Raw genomic sequence first — 22,817 nt, forward strand, 5'->3', positions numbered from 1 at the left:
CACATATACACAAGACAGATGTTTTTCAGTAGCAAATGGCTCTCCTTGATGTACACTGTACACTGCCCCAGAAAATGTGTTTTGGTTGGCCAGTAATTTCAATTCCTTATTTGTAAGGTGGTTGTTGACTTGTATTTTTAATGACAACAGTGGACAATTTCCTTATTACTTCAGTTTGGGCTAAAAGCATGGTCAGTAAATGCTGATACAAGTGCATTTGATTGAAATATGGAGGTTACCTAAAAAGGGGAAAAATAATGGGGCTGTTTTCATTATTTTGTGATATTCTTCAAGAGAAAACAATGAAATTCTCTCATTTCTTTTTCAGTTTAATTCTTATTATGACAACTTGAGTCTTTGTTCTTGAGAGCTCCCTGGTGACTGAAAGTTAATGAAATAGCTGTGTCACAGCCAAAGATGTAAGCAGTTAAGGAGGAAAGTGCTTTTAGTCTTTCTGAAGACTATTTATTATTTAATTTTATTTAATACCAGAGACTAATTAGCATTTCTGAGGAAATAAAAACCTTTTGCTGAAAGACAGTCCCCAGAGCATGAATTCAGTTCTCTATCTGGAAAAGCAAATAGGTGGACAAGAGCAGGAGTTGCAATTAAAACAAAAAGGAACAAATTAAACCTTTTATGTTTTAATTATCCAGAGCGAAGGTTTCTAATCTATTCCAGTGTCCTGCTTCTCACAAAAAAAAAAGAACATATGGGGATAATGGTATGAAGTTTATTTAGGAGCGTTAAAATCAAGACAAAGGGTTTCATGATACCTCAGCTCCCTGAGGCCACTTGCACCTCGTATTTTTAGTTCATTTTTCTGTAGGTGGGGAAGATGTCTCAGGCATTTAATTCTTGCTGAGATAGTTGGACAATCTCAACTGTGAACATTTCTGCAAAACAATTGTTACTTTTTTTTTTTCTTCATTTTTGTAACCTAACAGCTGATCAGAAAATGTGGCTGATCATGAGAAAATGCAGCCTGTTTTGCTCCTTCCCTCACCCAGTTATTCATTCTGTTGTTCTAATTTCTCAGGTATTTTGTTGTTTACAGAGACTACGTGTTCCGTCACGGTCCTTTTCAAAAAGCCGCCCTACTTCACTCCTATATGAAATTGTTGGACCCTGTAATACCAAACGTGTCAGTGCTGATCTCTAAAATCCTATAGAAAAAGCAGAATTCGCTTGCTTTCTGACCTCTTGTTGATTAGTTGATCCTAATAAAATAGGAGTATATTTGGGAGAAGCAGAAATGTAATTTCGTAAGTGAACGAAACGTGGTTCTTTAGTGAAATACTCCCGAGCCATGACTTGCTGCATGTGTAGATAACACTGCCTTTGTGGTGCCTTACTCGGTTACAAGTTAAAACCAGATACACAGAAGTTAGATGTTTCTTTTTTCCTCAAAGGAATATTCGTCATACCCAAGCTTTCCTCAAAGCCAGTACTCGCAGTATTACAGCTCCTCCTACAACTCTCCGTATGTGTCTGCAAACAGCATCAGCCCCTCCGCCATCCCAACCTCCACTTACTCTCTGCAGGAGTCTTCTCACAATATCACCAGCCAGAGCACAGAATCGCTGTCTGGTAGGTGCCTCTCTTCTGTTTTCAGTTTGGCAGTGTCAGCCACCTGTAGACATGAACGCTATAACCTTGTTGTTGGCATTTTTAAAAATACATGTATTTACATGGATAAATTAGATTTCCTAGCGCTTAACAGTTCTGCTTACATGGTGCAACGCAGGGTTTTGGGAAGAGATTAGAACATCCAAGGTCTCTAAAACCATCCTGTGTCATTTTCATTAGTATGCAAGGTTGGATATCCTCTAAAGGTAGTACAGAAAGATAAAACAATTGCATGCAAACCCCAGATCAGTACTGAGGGCTATCGTGGGTAGCAGTGAGTTCAAAACAAACAGCCATGCTCTGAAAAAGCCCCAGAGTTTCCTGATTGTCTGATGACTTTTTAGCCCGTGTGTCTGTCAAGGTTTATATTCACCTCTTACAACAACATGTAATACATGCATTCATAAATAAGTACATCAAGAGAAAGCCCCTCTTTAAAAAATCAGCACAAACTGTTTGTCTAAGTTGAAAGTTCAAGATGAATTCCACACAAAAAGGCTTCAAAATTTGCGGCCTCTCTTTGAGTGCTTAATTTTTAAAGTCTCAAAGCTTAAATGGTTTATGGAATTACTGACGGATTATGATCCTCCAATGTACTGTTCAAGTACAATCTTCAGATATCACTTCCCTACTAAAGTTTTCATTGGCATGCAATAACATTTATATAAAACGCCACATAATTTGTGGATGATCACAGTATACGCCCAGTGTAGGTCTGCTGACTTAGGAAACAAATCTGAACATCTGTGGTTGCTCTAAAAGAAAAATAAACTGATACTGGTTTTTAAAAAGAAGAAATCACAGATTGCTCTAAAAGCAGTTGGAGGATTTTCTGTTCCTTAGATCTTATCTCAGCCTTTTTGAGAAAGGGTGATTTCAAAAGGACTTGTTAGGCACAATCCAAGCTTCTCTGAAGAAGAATATGGTTATTCTAGGAAGCTGGAGAGGCCACAACTTAGCAAGGTGAAAAGAAAAATGTGTTTGAAAAGGATTTGTAATGTAAGGTAAGTGAAATCCAGACAGGTTTATGAAACTCAAGCCAATCAAAACAGATACTTTATACAAGGGAAGTTCACATTTGACTGTCTCTTCTCAGTTATTTCTAAAATACTATCCTCTGTGAAATGGAATATGGCTAAACAGGCTAGTTCTGTATTTTTAAATAAAAGTTGATGTTGAAAGTATATTTTTAATCATGAGTTTTCATCAGATTTAAAAAAAAAAGAACAGTTTGGGTTTTTTTTCAGAAGTTGAATTGGTTTTGGTTTCCTTTTCCATTGCCTTTCTAGTTTCTCTCTTGAAAAGCAGCGGGGGAGTAAAATTCAAAAAGCTATTTTTTTCAATGAAAAATGTGATAAGGTTTTTGAAGTGACACGTCCATTTTAAAATGTTATATATACAGTCTTGGTGATTTTTGGAATTGTTTTAACGAATCCTAAGAGTTAAAAGCTATTTCGCTTAACGATGTCAGCTATCGACATGAAAAGAGTAAGATTTTCTGATGGTGTTTTCATAATGTTTCTGGTGCTCTCCATTAAAAGGTTTCATGCTTTAATTATAATGATACAGTGCAAAATTTAAGTTTACGATGGAATTTCTTGTTTCATAATAGGGGAATACTCAACAACACCAGCAAAAGATGTAGAAACAGACAGACATCACAGAGGGTCAGATGGCAAGGTACGAGCCCGGTCAAAAAGAAGCAACGATCCTTCCCCTACTGCTGACAGTGAGATTGAGGTAATAACTTTAATTTATATTCCCTTAGTAAATCCAGCAAAGATAAACAGTTGCACGTATTAGCAAATCCCACCATCAGACTAGTGAGTTGTAAGAGCCAGAGTAAAATCAGTAATGTAACTGGAGCCTACAGGCATGGGTAGTGAAAATAATTGCTCAATTTCTAGATTATCAGCATCTCAAATTATTCTTCATATGTACTTTTTTTTTTTCCTTTGGGCTTTTTATAAGTCTGCTGTTTTGTTCCCCTGACTTGACATGCAACAGGGAATTTCTGTGGTGGTTAGGAGAACAGACTGTCAGGATGACCGGCACACACGTAGTTCTAAAATTCCTGATGTTTCATTTTGCCTGCTTTCACAAAGCATCTACAGTCAGTGCTCCAAATGGGTTTGAGACCTTAAAAAGCCCTAGTCCAACAGGACATATTTCCTGACTGAAAGAATTCTTGCAGTTGCTTAATATCTGACTATATTTCTTTTTTCCTCCCCATCTGTCATCACAGCGTGTGTTTGTGTGGGATTTGGATGAGACGATAATTATTTTTCACTCCTTACTCACGGGAACCTTTGCATCCAGATATGGGAAGGTAAAATTTAATTTTTTTAGCATTACTGCTTGTCCAGCCAAATCGCATCGGGAACTGTGGGGGCAGCTAATGAGACAGCTTTTCAAACAGATGCTGCCGATTTTATTCAGACACATTTGTATAAATATGTCCGGTGGTATTTCCTTCTAACATGTGAAAATTTAATTTACCTCCCTTTCATGTTGCAAGTAGCCCCTTGTTTTTCAAACACTTGTATTGTTCAGCTGCTGCTAGGCAGGACATCGGGATGTTCTTTTGGTGTCTGTTTTCTGCAAGAAAGAGCCTATCAAGCAGCCAGACAGCATTAACTCTAGCCTGAATGAGGTAACACATTTTTTGTTAGACCAGTGTTCTCTTAGGAATCTCAGACAACTTTTTAAGAGAGATCTTGTGTTGGTCAGTCTGGGTTGCCATGAAGAATACTGGCTCTGCTTCCCACATGGCTGCTGAAGCTCACATTTTTAAGGGGTTTTAGGAACCGTATCTTTAGCTATCCATATTTTAGAGACCCCCTTTGAAATGCAGGCAGTTCCATTTTTTTAGGTAACTCTCTCTGTGGCTGAACAGACTGAACTTGGCTGCTGAGGAGAAAACGCTGGCTCTTGTATTTAGTACCATGTGCTTCAATTTCTTCCTAAGGCAGCTTTTTATGCTAAACACTTAAGTCACTTTGAATTACAGAATGTCAAACACTTTTAAATGAGTAGGAAAAAAGACAATATCATTACCTAATTAAAGGTGGATGACCTAGTTGGCAGCTGTTTCCACACATGGCTTTGAACAGTCAGCTTCATCAGGAGACTGGAAAATAACCCTGCTTCTCTCTAGAAAGCAGAAATATGATTTGACATCATTTCATGGCTTTACCAGCTGTACTTGTTTTACGATGCTTATAACAAGCTGAATGTGTAATTAGTAAGATAGATTTATTGTTCGCTGTTAGATGTGCGCAGTTGTAAAGGATATAAAATGGTGTTTGTGGTGTGGAAGTCTACTGCAGCACTTGGAATGCTGCTAGCACTTCTAACAGCACCCTCTGAAAACCAAGCACGTGTTTCCAAGCAGGGATTTATTCAGACCCACGTTGTACAAGGTAATTGAAGCGGTTACTTTTCCCAGGGAAAGTAATGAACGAGGCAGTCTGAGGTATACATGTGTAAGCTCAAACCTACTGCCTGCAAAAAACAGAAAGAATTAGGCAGGATCAGGAAACATAAACTTAGGCTGCGTAGATCTGCTATGTGGTCATGCTTAGCATTGGGTAGGGGCTGCAGTGTGCATATGGACAATTCCCTTAATGGGCTGACTTTGCCCTAGCATAAAACCGCTGAAGCAGATGCCTTCATCTGCTGCCTCCTGCACGAGTTTAAAGGGTGTGGGGTTGGGATCTGCTGCACAGGGGCGGATGGTGATGGACCGAGGGGTGCGATGGACCCGTGGAGGTGGGAAGCCCTGCCACCGCAGTACCTGTGAGCTCTTGCTGATGAGCTGCCACAGAGGCAGAAGCTGCTGTCCCTGGAGCAGCTGCTGTGGGGATGAAGTGGGGTCAGGGAGCGGAGCCAGAAAGGGTTCATCAAAGGCACTCACCAGCGGCCGAGCTGTTCCCGTTGGCCGTGAGAGCAGAGTTAGGCCAAGAAATGGAAACTCGGGGGATAGTCTGCTTTGGAAGGCCTTTAGAGGTACAAAATGACAAACTTCTGTTGGCCGTTTCCTTTTTACAAATGTAAAGAATGATACAAACAGGAATTTTTTTTTTTTGAATGAATGAATGAATCGCCTTTTCTATGAAGTTACAACAGGCTCTTTGAGAAACTTCTCTAGGAGGACTTTTTTTTTCAGTTCTTCATTTGTTTCATCAGTATGAAATTCCTCAGGGCTTTCCTATAAGGGAAATGGTTGTGTTATAAAAGTATTATAGGCTAACGGCTTGATCCAAAGACAACCAGAGGCTTTGGTGGGCTTTGGAACAGACCTTAAACCAAGAGGGAAATACAGCGCTCTCAGACAGGCTGTCCTGGGAACCATTAAATAGCAACACAATTAAAAAATGTTTAAGTGAGCTGAACTATCAAGTACAAGTGAAGCAGTGAGCCAGAGCGTTAATAGAGTTTCAGAATCTCTTACTTGCATAACGTAGGAAGTCTTAATCTCAAAGTATCAAGGCTAAAATTCTTACTTTTGACCATAATTGATCATAAAAGATTCATGTGCCTGTAGTTAGACATGCACATGCTTTGAATTAAATCTCACACATGGAGGCCTTGGTTCTGTATGTTTTCCTCCAGAAAAAGTGTCGGTTTCTATGATCTTCACCGTTCCCCTGACCAACATTAATGTCCCAGTATCATCCTGTCTCTTGCACTGGTAGAGCTGCTGTGCAGCCACTCAGAGAATTAGTCTATAAAGCTGATCAAGCTGAAGAATAACACCTCTTTCTGGGGTGATTTTTCTGGGAAGAGGGGAGGAGGAACATCAGCCATAGCTTCAGAGATTTGGGTCTAAACTCCTGTGTTCTTTAGCTACAAAAATGGTTCTGCGTGTTGCCCCTTCCTTGCTGATGGCAGCAACAGGGAGCTGTCCAAACAAATCTGATTTTGAAAAAATCAAAAAAAAAAAAAAGAAAAAAAAAAAGAGGGGGAAGAATTCACAAAAAGGATTATCAATTGTAGTCGTATTATTAATCATTAATGCTTTGATGTATGTTTTCTGACCTGATTTTCTGTGAAAATTCTCTTTGGTTTCTGAGGGAAATCTCTGTGGTCCTTGCCATAGATACAGGCTCCTCAGAGCATGGACAGTTCTTCTCAGGTGTTTAGAAAATAAGTTGCTCACAGCATGAATAGAAGTTAAACCACAGAATTTACTCAAGGTTGAAGCATGAATGACTAGCCCAGCCTCGGTTGCTCCTTTTTTGTCCCCTCTGCCCAAACTCTTTGCTCTATCCCATGGATTACACAGTCATCAGACATTTGGTCTTAATGTCTTTCCCATACGGTCACTGCAGTATAACCTTTATAGTGGCAGTCAGAGTGGCCTGCAAATTCACATCTCCGTTTGCTTTCTTGCCCACGGCTGAATGGATGCATACCTGCACAAACACAGGGAGTCACGGTCTAAGTGATCGGGGCAGCAAAGCTGTCAGACCCGAGGAAATCTCTCCACCCTTTGGTTTCTCAGCAGGAGGCCATCTGACAAGAAAAGGCCAAAAAAAAAAAAAAAAGAAAAAAGTTCCATAGGCAGTTAACCCTGGATATTATGTTCAGGAGGGTTTAGAAACCTGTTCTGCAGGCTTCTGATTGCCGTATGGGTGCAGAATATTTACCATGTGCCTAGAGACCACAACAGATGCAGACCATCATTATAGCGTAACGTACTGTCCACCCAGCCCTTTTAATCCCTTCAGGCATGTGTAATAGAGCTCCCATTCAACAGGAGGATGGCTGCAGTCTTCACTGTGTCTGCAAAGATCCGCCTGCCAAATCACTGACTAAACATAATGGGAAAAACGGGTCGAAATCCGTAACAGCGCTGCTGGGGTTTCACGTGAGTTGGGTAAAAGTCAAGGGGCTTTGGCCATTTGTTTAGAGCAGCTAGGCACGATACAGAAAGGCTCTCTTGGTGGTGTTAACTCAGGCAAAATAAAAAGAGACGGCATGCGCTCCCGTGCCAGAAAAAATCATGAGTCTATTCCCCCTTCCCTGACTGAGATGTTTGCAAGCTTGTTCCACGATCTGTGTTGTCAAAGCATTAAAAAAAATTTCTGCATCTCTTTCAGTCCAAGAGATCTTAAGTATTGTATTGTAGATTCACTCTCACGCTTTTTGAAGGACTAGTATCAAGAAAAGAGGGGGCACTGGGTACATTTTTTTCCCTAGCTGAGGGGTATGTGTGAGGCTAATACCTTTTCTCAGTATTTTGTGTTGTTCACAGAATGTGTATTCTTGTTCTGTTTTGGTACACTCCGTGGGATTTTAGTATCAAAATGAACTGTGAGTAAAGTAAAATCTGGAGCTAAAATTCATCTTTACATGTAGGTTACTCTGAAATCCTGAAACCAAATGAAAAGGATTTTATTGGCGTGCTGACTTAAAGAACTGAATACATAGGACAGTCTAAATCCTTGAGTTGTGTTGGATCTTTATCAGTACTTTGATGATGTCTGCTGATACCCGGGAGTTACAATCTATGAAACTCCTCTAAGATGCATAGCAATTTCTGAGATTGTTCAGCATCCTGAATTGGCTCGAATTAAGAAAAACAGACTGCAAGAAATAATAAAGCATATTATGTCCCAGTTTTAAATCAAGAGTCGTGCAAAGTTATGTTCTGGGTTTTAGTTAACCTTAACTGCAAGGTGTTGAGGTTGCCTGTATTGCGCTGTGTCCCTGCGAGCCTGGGCTGTGTGGTCGCTTTGCCTGGAGCAGCCACTCTGCCTGCTTTCAGCAGGGACTTGCAGTTTGCCTCGCAGTTGCTGGATTGATGTAGAGGCTGGTTTTCTATGATAGCCATATTTTTTTATTGCTTTCGCATTTCAGACTTGGCAACATGAGATTTATCCAGGTGGTAAGCAGACAGGTATCAGTGCGATAGAGACAGGGCGTGCGCTCAGGTTTCCAGCCTGTGCGGACATGGGCTCTGCCTCTCTGAGGAGGGACGCGCAGCGGCACAGGTATGCGAAGGACTGGGAGAGGGTCCTCCAGCCGCGGCCTCGAGACCTTTGGGACAGAGCAGTTCAAGTTGCTGCTTGGCCCAGCTGAGGACAGCATGTAAACATGATTTTCTAGCATTTCAAGCAAATGTCATAGCTGCTGTACGTTGGCTGTCTGTGAACTGGACTGTCTTGTTCTCACCAGAAATGAGGCTGTGGATCTAAGAAACCTTATTCCTTAAAAGTTTCACTGGCAGTTATATGTTCTTACAAAAAGTTTTCCTTTAAGTGAATTATAATTTCCAATTAAAAACAAAAGTCAGTGAAAAGTTCCTGCTTGGCTCTACTCGAGATCCTTGTAAAACCCTAGGGTTGATTTTTTTTTAATTTTTTTTCCTGCTTTCATTGAATGCTTCAAGTACCTTGTGCTTTTCTCTGCTTTGTTCTCTCGCAGGACCCTAAAGCCAGGATCTGATTGAAGCACCGTAGGGATTTAATCAAATCTGATGGTGATTCATGCTTCTAATGGCCGAATCTGTCCTTTACTACTTTACAAACTGAGAAGGAATAAAACCCCATTTTATTGCTCGGCTGTTAAAAACTATTTGTAGAAGTTGCTAAGGTTCAAATCAAAAGCACCCTCCCTTGAGAACTATTAGTTAATTCTAAGTGCTGTGGCGTCGCTTTTTTTTCTTCTCTCGCTTGAGATGTGGCCTTATATCACTACTGCTGTTCAAACATCTGAGAGTTTTCCATTCCTTTGACAAACATGAGCCAAAGTGCTTAAGGACATCTGTTTATTTTATTTCTTTAATGAGAAAACCTTCCAATTTCTTACTGGCTCAGCTGTGTTTATTTACATTTTGTTAGTCATATGTGTGGGGCACCTTGGGACGTTAAAAACCTGCAGAGGCCTATGCTGAGGGCTGCTAGCAGGCATCCTGGTCAGAAAGGCAGAATGAGCCCTTCCTAAGGAAAACACAGTCCTTGGAACTCCATAAAATAGATTTTCAAAACAAATAGAGCCTAATTCACTCAGTAGATCATGGATTAAGTCAAGATGAATACAATTTGGAAAGGATTTTCTGAGGAAGTTGGAGATTTTTTTACCCACTGGAGGCTGAACCTTGTATTTAATGCCTTTTTAAGTTAAATTAAAAAAGCATTCAGTCACTGCAGGTAATAAAAAAGTCTGTTACTTTAGACATGCTGCTATATCAATTATTAGTTCATTATTGGAGAGAAGGGATTAAATAATTCCAGCCATTTGATTGTTTCAAATGTGTATTTCGGGAGCGAACATCTGTGTTTATCATCTGCGCTGGTTGATGAGAAGCAGCAGCAGAAACAGCAAAACCAGATCCACAGCAGCTTGGATGGTGGGCACGGGAGATGCTCTGAGTTCGTGTAGATGTAACCTCTTGTACTAGAGCTTAGGTGAGCAGAGGGTTTTCTAAGCAGAGTGCATGTGTGGCATTTGGAAGTATTAAAGGATTATTTTTGACGTAAAATATGTATCAGAAACAATGCTGGATTGCCAAACAAGCATGAGTAAAGGGAACCTGCTTTCCAGTACCACTGAATCGTGACTTGATTTTAAGGGAAAAATAGGTTAAAAACACCAAAGGGACATAACTTGTGTTAGGAAGTTGCATGTGCAAAAGTTGTGCTGAGGATTACACACCGTGATGTGTTTCCACCAAGCTTTCCAGGAGTTTTGTGTTTTTCACAGAGCGATCAAGGGCTTACCTACAGAACTACAGTGATTTTCCTGTGTTGAGGGGAAGGGAATGAAGACGTATTTGGTTTAAATTCCACTCCCTCCTTTGACATTTATGCCCTGTATAGTTAAAAGAAATTATTTGTGGATTTTTGGTCATGAACCTTTTGTATTACTAAATAAAAATAATTTCCATTTATTTTCATGCATCATGGCCCAGCTTTTAACCTGTATTTAAGTATTCTCACAGGACTGGAATCCATTTCAGAACTCATGGGTTCAGACACTGAATAAATTAGTGTTGTCATTACTGCTTGTCCCTAAGCGTAATTCATCCGGAGAGGGAGGAGAACCTTTTCAACCTTCATGTGCTCTTGGATGTGAGGATTTAGTGACTGACGTGCCCGTTTGCTTACTGGAATAATTTCCAAGGTGTAGTCCCCAAGCATTTCTGAACAGATACATGCCAGTAAAAAGAGTGTCCTTTGGTAAATAGTAAGCAATACTATGGAAGTACCTCTCAAGTCACAGTAAGGGTGAATATGAAAAGGTATCTGAAGAAAAGGGATTAAATTATATTCACTCTCTGTCTAGCATGGGCTTTTCACAAGGTCACACTGTGATGACTGTAGACATTATTCATTTAAATTCAGTAGATTGTTCAATAAACCTGGATATATCGGTGTTCAGGTTAAAACGATATGTCTTCATTTTTGGGAAAAAAAAAGTTTAGAGCCTGAAGAGCTGAGTGATTCTATTTGAAAAAGGCCAATCCTTTTGTAAAAGGTCTGAAGTGTAGTCACTTAAGTCACTTCTGAAAATGGGTTTCAGCTCCTGAGCTACTTCTGTTACTTTTCTCACAAATACCCACTCTCTCACTTGAAAAGCTCTGAGAAGCTAGCTCTAGCTGTAGCCTGTGTCTATTAAAAAGATAAAATTGCAAGCTAATCTACTTAAGTGTAGTAAAAGAGCTAAATGTGTTCTGTTCCTCAAAAAAACGTGGACTTACTTGAACTAGAACTGATGCCCATGGCTAATTTCCCATTACCATGGGGAAGCCGTGTTCACGTCTTCAAATTCTGATCAAGGTATAAAATGTTACAACCAAAGAGTGATTATTCTCACAAGCTCCTTTTGTTCAAACATGTCGCCCAGGCATTTCTGTCTTTGCTTTTTTTATTATTATGATTATTTTTATACTACAACCAAGTTGGTCCATTTTCCAGGAGTTTCCAAGTAATTAAACTCAATTAAAACTATTAAATTCTTTCTTTTGGTGACAACTTCATTATTAACAGCTAACCGCAAGGAGGAGATTTAACTTAGAAAGCCCTTGATTGTATACTAATCCGTCTCTCACCTCTGGCTGACACCTGTGGCAGATAAACCCTATAGAATAGGAGTCTGATGAATACTCCTAATTAATACTTTCTTCCTTGTAGAAAAGTAATTATTTGCTCACGGCATAAACAGGTATTTGGCAGGGATTTAAAGAGACTGATTAGTTTTAAATACTAGGGCTTTATTTTGTTGGTTTTTTTTTTAAAGCGGGGGGGGGGAGGTCTGAATCCAAGATCCACGCTCAAAATGACTTTGTCCTAACATTTTGAATGTCGGGTTAATTGGCACATTGCTGAGTAGAAGCAGAGTCAGACAACAAGCTGATTTGTTACCCGTCTCAAAGGAGCCAGCTTTGCCCCTTTGCTAATGGCCTGCAAGTCTGAACAGGGTACCTGTAAGGCAGAGGCTTGGAATGGGCTTTGGAGCCAGGATCGGAGGAGAGAGTGACTTGCACTTGAGCGATTGCCAGAGATAAGTCTGCTTCTCTCTTCCTTTCAAAATCGCGGTGTACGAGAGGGGGGAGCTGGCTGTGGACATCCAGCCAACTGGCTTAGTAGTAGCTGCAGGTGTTAACAAATACATGTCTTTTTAATGCATACTCTAGGGCAAGTATAAGCAGTTTATGAAAAATCAATCTCAGTTTTTCAGGAGAGCAGTGGTACGAAGGTTTTAATCCAGAGCCATTTGGGAGGATGCTGACGGTGCAGTTTGAAGGGTGGCTGCAATGCACATGGGCTTTTGTGGAGGTAATGCCAGTACCGTTAGTAGTGAAGATATGGCAATGCAGGCTTCTGTGTAGGTTAGCTCCTGGAAAAGGGTCTAGGGACCTACATAGTGCGTGCTGCAACATACCTGCAGCTATTTGTACCCACATTCGGTAGCTTAAAGCTAAATTTGGGTGTTCCTACACGTTCTGCGTTCCCTTTGCTGCAATACAGACTAGTCGGAGTTCCACGTGGAGTGAGCAGACCTAACTTCCCACTTTAACCCACTGCTGTAATAGGGAACTATTCGTTCTTTGCTCACCTCCAGTTTTTGTGGAAATCATCTTTAAGCAAAGACAGGCTGAAGGCTGTTCAACAAGCTCCTTTTAGCCATCTTCTGTCATCCTGTTACTCAAAATGAGGGGAAAAAATTAAAACAGAAACAGAAATTAATTTTAGGCAAGGTGTTACTAGCTTGGCGGACATAATTGAACTCAAATTGTAATTTTAAAATGTAATTCACTTCAAAGGTACGGAACTAGTTCAGTGCGTGTAAGTAGCCAACATAAAAGCAACTTTCAGAGCACATCTGTCAGCTCATGCCATCGGGGTATGACAGAAAACGCGTTGGGGAATGCGCGCTTTTGTCTTCCTCCGCAGCACGTTCCGCAGGCTTCTGTTGCCCATGTTTTCCTCTAGTAGGACTATCTGCTGAACAGGCAGCAGAATTACCCCAAAACAAGCCGATAGGGAGCTGGGAGTTGGCAGTGCCTCACTTACGGTGGAAACTATCTTGCTCCCAAGGTCATTGTCAGCAGTAGGCAATAGCCCATCCGTCCTTAGCTGAAGGTCACAGCTCTGACAGAAACAGCAGAGAGACGTGTCCAAGGATGCTCTTTAGGGCAAACATTTTTGATCCAAAATGTTAAGAGAGGGCTTATCTTACTCTTTGTATGTTTTGATGCTTTATTGTTTATGCAGGAGTAGTGGGGAATGGAGGCTTTTTACCTCTCAGTTCCCTCGAGATGTGCGCTAAGCACAAATGGGCAGCTGTGAAGCTACTACTCCTGTTCATTACAAGTGGGAGCGAAGGGTCTGTTGAGGAGGGGGAATATTAATCTCTTTGAGAAGGAATACTTCAAAATGACCACTGCTCCCCTGGTGCTTGTTGCCCCCAGCCGATGGGCAGAAGCCTGTTAAAGCTGTGTGTTGGAGGGTCAGGAGCGGCTGGTCAGTCACGTCCGAGCACCGGAGGTTAGCACTAAAAGTCATTTGTGGGGCTGTTTTATTTCGACCCTGAAGGAAGATGCAGCAATGGTGCACGGCAGAGGTGAGGCATGTAGGGATACACTGTGGTGCTGGAGGTTTTATTTACAAAAGGAGTTTATTGCCTGTTTTCTATCCCTGCCTCTCATTGTCCTTGTTTGTGAAAGCATGACTCGTAGATTAGCAGAGGGGTAGGACCTCGCTCTTCTAAAGTTACTAAACAAGCACTCAGGGTTGAGTTTTTAGATTAATCTGTTTTCACTGTAAAAAGTGGTTCCTGGAGGAGATTTGATTTCAAGCTGTCTGTGGTCCATTCTCCCTTGGGCTTCATATGCACCAGAAAACAGTGGCTAGATCTGTTCCCCAGGAAGCTTGTTCCCAGGCCTCCAGGGTGCACTGCTCCTGCGGGAAGGACGCGTTAGCGGCGATCATCGGTACGAATGTGGCAACTTTATGTTGCTCTGCTAAACTCGCACTACTCTAACGTAGGCATTAGCAGTCCCCCAGGGCGTCCCCTGCAGCACAGAGGTATCCTTCAGCGGCACAGGAGTTCTGTGCCTAGGAAGAGTTCTCCATCAACATCTTCAGATAAAATCCATAATTCTCTTTCAGATTATTTACGCACTGTACAGAGAATTTGGACAACACATTGATTGGTACAGCTGTCTCATTTTGGTTCTTTCCCGCCAGTCTGATTTTCCTATTTATTCATACTTGAATTGGAAGCTGTAGCCGCTGTGTCTTTCCTCTGTGTGGGTACAGCCTCTAGCACAGTGGGGTTCCAGTCTGGGACCAGTGCTTCTAGATGCTAGAGTAATGCAAATAAATAACTGCCAGTGGAACCCTGGCCTAGTGGCCCTGGACACCTCTATCATACTGGGAGTGCTGATTTGCCTTTTAACTTTATCAGCCTCTTGAAGGCTTGGAAGTGTGCCTTGCTCTAGAGGAAATGTCCATACTGTGAAAGCGGTGATGCCAAATCATTTCCCCAAACGACTTCCCCTCTGGGTGGTAAAGTGCATTTTTCTGTTTTATTTTCATTCCATCTTATTCTCTCTCTCAAGAGAATGATTTTTTTTTTCCTCTCATCTACAGTTCAATTTCCATATTGTTTAGTTTAAGAGAAGGTAACTTCACACACTGTGGAAATGTTTCCTACTCCCCGTTAGTGATTAATACCAATAAAGCTAAAGACAAAACTTAGAGGATAAATGACAGATAGCAACCAATGAGATTTCCTGAAAGAGTTTTAAAGGCTAATGATCCTTGAAATGTATAAAAATAAATTGCTTCATTAAAAACTATTTTACAAAATAATTTCTTCCTAGCAGCATATTTTCTGCAAAACAGTTCCCCCGTGTAACTACACCTGGGCAGTAAAATCTGATTCAGCGCTGTTCGCACGGGGCCACGGTCGGATGCCCTGATGACTCCCGTGTCCCTGTGCCTCGTCAGGGGAGCAGGGTGGGGGCTCAGAACCAGAGACGCGTTCAAGACCTGCTGAAGTTTACTTTTTGCCCAGAGGAGAAAGTGCCCTTTTTTCTGGGACAGCAACAAGCATATTTAAACGGGAGTGACAGAGCTTTTCTTTAGATGGGCACAGTGCTTGTGAGTCACACACATGGCTGAAACCACAGCCATTCTGCTCTAATTAAAGAGAACTACACCAAGAATGCGTAATAATTAGGTTAGGGTGTAATACACCATCCGTGTCAACAGCATCTGCCGCAAAGGTTGATTGAAATGTACTCATCCTCCAAACATTGTGCTCCCTGTTAGAGCTCCTCAACTAATTCATTACTGTCCTGTCATACAATAACATGACTCCACAGAAATCTGCAGAAAATTACAGCAAAGACTCCATATAAATCTGCCCTGGTTTAGCACGGCTTGTAACTTTAGTGGAGGAAAACCACCCACATAAACATAAAGATGAGAGATCCCTGTCCTAATGAAGATGAATTACAAATAAAAGTCTGTTGTGGGAATGCTCTTTTTTTTTTTTTTTTTCAAGTTGTCTCTTGTTGTTTAGTTTGAACAGGCACGATGCTTTTGAGCTGAGTGTTTATCAAATTAACCACAGATTATTTTTGCTTGTGTTTTTGAAGTATTTAATGAATAAGAAAATTCTGCTGGCAACCTTGTTTGCATCAGTGCCTTTCTGTGCTTTTGCTGGGGGTTTAGGAGCAAGGTCAGTTGTTTGGGGGTGGCAGGGGTGGTTGACTATGCATGAGAGACATGGAGGGACGTGGTTTAGAGGGGACCTGGCAGTTAGGTTAGCGGTTGGAGTCAGTGATCTCGGAGGTCTTTTGCAAGCTTAATGATTCTGTGAAAAGCGCCTGAGATGCATTTGACCCTGCAGTGCACCAGGCTGCATACAGCAGGTCATTTGATTGTGTTTCAGAGGAACAGGTCCGCAGAGGCTGTACCCAGTGCCCGTTGGGCAGCTTTGAAGCAGCAAGCCAAGAGCTGTAGGGGCCCTGTGGACACCATGCCCCATCCAAGGGGCAACTTGGAGGACCAAGTAGATCTGCTGTGCGGATGCAGTCAGCTGCTAATGTAGCCCTCCAAGCCAGGAGAAAGGGAAATGGCCCAGCCAAAAGCGTCGGTCACTTCTGCCACGCAGGGCTGCCTGGGGGTGGCTTCTCGGGCCAAGCGGAGTCAGCCCCGTCAGCTTGGGCTGATTTAAGCTTGCGCTTGCTGGCTTGGTGCGGAAATGAAGTGACAGCCCCTCTCACAGGCAGTCGTGGTGTCTCAGCCGGGGAGCAAGGGGCAGGGAAAAACATTAATTTTCTAAACCGAATCAACTAAACTCACTAAAGTAGAGCTGCAGGTAGCGTAGTCCTTCTCCAGGGGAATTAAGGTTTTGCCACTGATGTTGGTAGGAGCAGGATCTGGATGTGAGAAAGTTCGCACGTGCTTAAGAATGTGTAGAAGTCGTTTTAGAGCTGCTGGCGTGTGCATTTTCACATTCTCTTAATCATTAAAAAGAGTGTGTTTTAAAAATCCTGCGGGCAGCCAGAGCTTCTGCATCATGTCCTTCCCTTTTAGGAAGCAGTTTGGGACCCTCTCGGGGAAGGGCCAGTCAGACCCACGCCCGGCTTGGCAGGAGGCTGCTGGTGCAAGAAAATGGCAAATGAGCAAACTGTCACCGTCGGCCAGCCCGTGCAGGCAGGAGCGCCGGGTGCATGTTGCCATTTCTAACGCTAGCTAGAATGACAGATGAACCCATCCAGCATTTTAATGTGCTGTGTCTTGTCTTGTTTTGTCTGTTTTGTTTTGTTTTGTTTTGTTTTGTTTTTCTTAATCGATGTAGTTATTTGGGTGTAACGCCATTATGGCTACAGTTCTGGCTCTGCAAGCACGCTTTATAGCACTGCAGAACACACTCTGTCCCGAGCAGGAATAGTCATACTTGGACAAACATTTAATCATGCTATAATTGAGTTTACATGGTAGGATGGGATTGTTTTAACTCTGCTGATGCTGTTAAATAAGTAGGCAGCTTCAGCGGGGATGGACGAGCCTTGCAGTAGCGTGGCTGCCCTTGCGTATCCCGCCCAGGCGCGTGCGTGCTGCCGAGGGCGGTAGGTGCTGCATCACGCGTTGGGCGCTGATGAGGGAGCACCGCGTCTGCCTTTCTGTCCTGCTCTGTGCCCATCACCTGAGTTAGCAGGGCAGTGAAGACCTAAGCCAAGTGTGCTGAGACACATGGATTGTACCCTTTAGAGACTCAATTTATGTTGGAGCTCCTGGGTTCTGTTTTCAGATTTGTTGCTGTTTGACATTAAAAGAGAATAATGCTGACCTTCTGTGGCTGGTTTGAAGGACGAAGTCAGGAAAGGATCACTCTCTGTGTGCTCTGTTGTGCGTAACGATCCCCTAACCATTCGCTAATGACGGTATTGGAAATCAATTCTTGGTCTAACCTACTGAAGCAATTCTGACATAGTCTCAGGTGTTTAAAGGTTCTTGTTATATCATCTGAAGTGTGTGGGCTATTATTGGTCAAGGCGAGCCATAGACATCCTTCAAAGAACAGAATATGATTATCTAGGAGAGCAAAAGAAAGGATGGGAAAATCATGTTAAGATACACTTGGGAAATAAAATTACTTTAATGAATGTATCTTCAGAAACAGGAATGTGTAGATCCTATGTTTGCTCTAAGATCTCCTACACCCCCCCCCCCCCCAAAAAAAAAAAAAATAAAAAAAAGAAAATCAAAGTGAATGGAAAAAAACTGATTTTCCTCTAACAGGACACTACGACGTCTGTGCGGATAGGTCTTATGATGGAAGAAATGATCTTCAACCTTGCAGATACACATCTGTTCTTTAATGACCTGGAGGTATGTAGCTGCTTATTTTATTTAACATCTCTCTCTCTAATTATTTGCATCTGGTCTACAAACCTGTTTTTCTGGCCAAGAAACTTTCATTTTTGACCCCAAAGAAATGGGCCTTAGATGGCTTATTGGAAGCATACTTTACTGTGTCCCTTTGACATCTTCATTCTGTTAAGGAATTTTTTTTCTAAATGCACAGTAACAATGATGGCTTTTGGCAGTTTTACTAAATCTAATAATGAGGACATTGCTGCTGCTTCTCCTGAAATTTGCTGTTTAATAATTTTATTAAGCTAAATTAGCATAGATCCTATGGGGCAGGTAGCAATTAGCTATGAGTCAATGCAGAGGTTTGAAAATGGTCTCTGTTGTTGAGGAAGCTCTGTTTGCACACACAGACAGAGCAGGAGGTCTGCCGAAGCTCAGGCATGCTGCAGGGTGAAACCATGCGATTTGCAACATAAAAGACCAAGAGGAAGAATCCTTCCTGTTTGTGGCATGGTTAGATCTGACTATGCCTTAGAGAAAGCAAAAATCCTTCCGAATATACGGTAAAATTGAAGCGAAGTGATGTTAGCAGAATTCTGTCACCAGCTGAGAAACAGCTGTACAGCGCTGATGAAAATTTGTTTGCATTTGCAATCAGTAGAAGTAGCCTGAGTGAGTCACATACACAGTGAGTAAGATGGGGTTTGTGCTGTGGGCGCCTTGGAGTCAGAACGGAGGAGTTTGGAGGAACGGGCGTCCCTGGGCAGGCTTCTATGGTCTTTTTCTTCACTTGAAAAAGGAAGAATTTGTTTCTGTGCCAGATGAAATGAAAGAACTTTTTCTGTGCCTGATGAGTTCAGCGAGAACTTCTGGTTCCTTCACTGCTTAATTGCACTCTGGTCCTCTGCCTTACGGGAGGTCCAGCCTTCCCTGCCCCCCGGCTCCTTACCACCCCAGGCTTCACTTGCTGGGAATTTTCATATCCTTTCGAAGACAAGTGGTGGGTAGCACCTGAACTGACAGATTTTCCCTCTTTCAGCTTTTTTCGAAGAAGGAATTGGTGATGAGGGTACAGAAAGTGCAAACTGAAAAAATCCTTAGGGGGAAAAAAAGAGCGCGCTGCTGTTTGAGAGTCCAGGGCACTATATAAGTAGTGATAATACGCAACTAGCACTTCTCACCCATCAGATCTCAACATGTGGCGCAACAAAGCTCCGTATCCTGCACAAAGCCACCTTCCAGAAACCCTCTGCCTGTCTAGACTTTTGCAACAGTGTAAGTTGGCAAATCATTTAAAAACAAGTTTTCTCCTTGCTTCACTTGCTGCTCTAAAACATGAAATGAAGTAGTGAATTGTCTGGCCTCAGTCAAATTCTGCACATTTATCAGTCAGTAACAGCTTTGGCTGCTAGAAGCAGAGTCCTTAGCTCAGTTTTGTCTCACATGGCCTCTCAAGTTCTTTTTCAGCCACTACAGTAGAGCAAAGTTTTTAATTGTAAGAAGTTGGTGTGTTGTGTTTTTTTCCTTTTGTGGGTTCTAGACATTAAGGAAGCAAAAGCTAAACAAAACTCCCTCAGATATGGGACTCTCTCATCCAGCAGGACCATGTAACTGAGTAAGAACTAGTCCAGTGAAGAGCTAAAGTTTAGCACCGTGTCTGCAAACAGAAATCAGAACCTTCTGCAAAATACCTGGCCTCCATCTCCAGCATGGGAAGCTCAGGACACATCTCTTCAGCACAATGTTAAGGGAGGTTGTCTCTAAGTAGCTTGGGCTACAAAGATGATAAATAAAAACATTTATGTTACTAGTGCTATTTTTTTGCTGCATGAGAAGAGAGAAGCATTTTTTGCTGCTTTCCTAGGCTATCTTATCGGCTTACCTGTGTTTACTAAAAAATTAAGAAACACAAAGTTGGCAGCCAAATGAGTGGGTCCGTAGCCAGTCAGATGGACTGGCATAGGCACCTGAAGGTGAGAACAACTTGCTGCTGGGCCTGGATGGCTCAAAACTGTGAAAAACATTTGAAACCTTTGAAAACAAGTAGTGTTCCAGCTAGCCAGAGCAGAAACAAGCAAAGAGATAGCATTGTGAGACAATTTTATCTTGGGTGCAGCACTAAGATAAAAACGCTAAGCATTTCTAAATGATGATGCGTGGCCCAGGTAGCTGGAAAGAGAAGGGCATTTTCTACTGAAAAATGTCAGTTTTCCCTTTTCATACATGCTTGATAAGTAAAACAAATCAAACGTTTTTTCAAACCAAAGCCAAACCAAGGTGGTTTGGTTTTAGCTGAGCCTTTTCAATGAAAAAAATGAGGGATGAGGGAGAATTCAAGAGAAGTAAATGTTCTTTACAAAATTTCACTTTCTAAAAAAAACCATTTCGGTTTGGAAGAATTTGCAACAACAGAGCCATCCGTTTCTGTTCGTTAACCGTCCTACTCCTTCATTTAGGATGACAAACAAAAGTCAGGTTTGAGTATGCACAAAGTGATACTTGAGGATCATACATCACCAAGTGTTAGGCTGAAAAAAATAGCAGTGACTGATATTCTTAAAAAAGAAAAATCGATAAAAAACAAGCACGGGAGCTGATTCATTTTTAGACCCACAAACTTTACCATATACATTAGCACCATCATGTGGTATAACACTGGCCTGTACAAGACAAAATAAGCTAAAACCGCACAGGACTGAAGCCGTTTCTGCCCTTCTTCTGTGCTGGACCAGGAAATCCGTTGTTACCTTGCTTTAGCCCAGGGGAATGCTTTATTTTGTGGGCTGCAGTTTTCAGTGCTGTGCAGAGCAGAAGGTGCTGCCAGGGTGTGAAGCCCTTTTGAAGCATTCCCAGAAAGTGCCTGATGAGGATGAAACGTTTGTCCATAGGCACAGCAAGGCTTGCACAGCCCTTACTGGCATTTGTGTGATCCTCCGTCGTCTGGTGAGGAGCTGATTTCACATCGTAGCAAAAAACTGGCTTCAGAGTCTGAGTGAGGAGCCTGAACTGGAATACTCTCCCTTTTTTCTATCAAAAAATGATTCTGAGACTGTTGTTAGCCAGGGCTTTATGTGTATGCAGGGTTTACCTGGAAGGGATTCAGGCAGCTTTTTCTTGGATGCATTGTCTGGATGCATTTTTCCTGCCATGCTCGGGAGTGGGAATCTTGGACGTGTGAACAGGCGAACCAGCAGATCCATTCAGCTGACCTGCTTCGACCCATCCTCTCTTAGTGCTGCAGCCTAGCAGGGAGGCCGATTCCCATTCGATTCTCCCCAGACCTCAGGCTGGTTGGGTAGAAGGAGGCTGATCACCGCTCCCCAGCACAGCTGGGTGACTGGAGAAGCCTTAGACCTAGACTCCTACCAAACACTTCTGGCCTTTTTACAGAAAGGGATTCTCTGTCAGCAAGTTAACTCTTCAGTTGTACAGCTTCGAAGTTGGACTTCTTTCCAGCCGATTCAGGGCAGGGGAGGAGGTCGCTGCTTGTGGAAGCACAGCTTAGTGGTGTGCCTGCCCCGTAGCAAAGAATCGAGGCGCCAGACCTTGCCGAGGGCAGCCGGTGTGTAGCACAAGCACTGCCCCGGTCTGGAGGAGGTTAGCAACACAACCCAGGCAAGCAAAGCCGAGCCACACATTGAAATCATACAAGCGTGGTTTTGCCACGCTAATTCATCCACTCCTGTAGCACTTACATGCCTCTTGACCACATCATCTCTGCTTGCAGTTGCAACAGTACAGGCAGATTAAATCCCTATGGTCTGCAAGCATAGGCCATACAAGGTGTTGTGTACAAAGGGCTCTGATCGCACTGCAGAATATATCAGGAAATATTCACTTGAAAGGAGGTATTCTCACTCTCTGTTCCCCTTTTGGGAAGTTGGGGAGAAAAGGAGTTGCCCAAGGTTACAGATCACACTGAAGTTAAAATACGACCTCTGGGCTTTCCAGGGTTGTGCTTTTTCTCCCAGCTGCCTTTTGTTCACAGTGCAACACTGGCTAAAGAACAGTACCTTCCACCCCAGTCCCTCTGGAGGTACTATTGCCCAGCACTCTGGAAAACAGGTATTAAGGGCAGGGGCACTGACGGGGGGGATGAGGAATTAGCAGACAGGGATGAGTGTGTTTACGAGTTACTGCCTTTCAGAGCCATCCCTGGAGGGTTTGTGTTCTGGGAGCTGTTAACCCCCTGCCTAGCGAGGGACGCAAGATCAACTGATCAATGAATCCACGAGGTGTTTAAAAATATCTAACACAGCCTTGATACACAAATAGACAGCCTGTGTGTTCGCAACTTGTTTTCCTGTGTGTATGGGACATACCTTGAGAGCGCTCAGAGGGACCATAAGTGATAACAGGAGCTTCTCCCTGCATCCTCAGGAACAGCTTCTATTTCAAAAGGAGGCAGCCGAGGCTTTCTCCAAGCCTGCAGTACCATTTCAAAGCTGCGTTGGCCCGGGCTCCTTTACTATGTGGGTACACGGGTCTGGTCCCGCCTGCAGGCAGGTTGCGTAGCACAGACTGACCCAGAGATATCACAGCAGTAAAAACAGTTCAGCTCCCAGGGTTGACTGAGGTCTTATACGTTTGACTCGGTTACAGGCTCTACGTGCCACACATCATGTAGCCCTGAGATCCTAGAGTATCATTTTAAAAAGTCAGCAGATGTGAAAACTGGGATATGTCCCCATTGCAGGCTTCCATTCGAACAATCTGGACCTTCTTTTCAGCAGCCCAGCTATCCTGCCTTGATTCCCTGCTCACTAAGATTTCAAGGAAATTCTGTAAGAATGAAAAATTAGTCTCGTAACCAAGTAGTAAAACATGGTCCACATTCTTGCTTTA

At 42.6% G+C, this 22,817-nt stretch overlaps 1 protein-coding gene across 2 annotated transcripts in view; it reads left to right on the plus strand.

Annotated features, from left to right (window-relative positions):
- Nucleotides 1-22,817, plus strand: part of EYA2 (EYA transcriptional coactivator and phosphatase 2) — a gene marked incomplete at both ends in the record, with an annotated part of 101,150 nt that overhangs the window by 67,817 nt on the left and 10,516 nt on the right. For both annotated transcript variants that reach the window (XM_082325935.1, XM_082325936.1), the window contains 4 exons: nt 1,413-1,590; nt 3,242-3,369; nt 3,875-3,958; nt 17,898-17,987. In XM_082325935.1, the coding sequence (XP_082182061.1) occupies nt 1,413-1,590; nt 3,242-3,369; nt 3,875-3,958; nt 17,898-17,987 (480 nt within the window). The remainder of the gene's footprint in view (nt 1-1,412; nt 1,591-3,241; nt 3,370-3,874; nt 3,959-17,897; nt 17,988-22,817) is intronic.

This window comes from Platalea leucorodia (genome assembly GCF_965183815.1).
Source record: "Platalea leucorodia genome assembly, chromosome: 13".
NCBI classification, from domain to species: Eukaryota; Metazoa; Chordata; class Aves; order Pelecaniformes; family Threskiornithidae; genus Platalea; species Platalea leucorodia.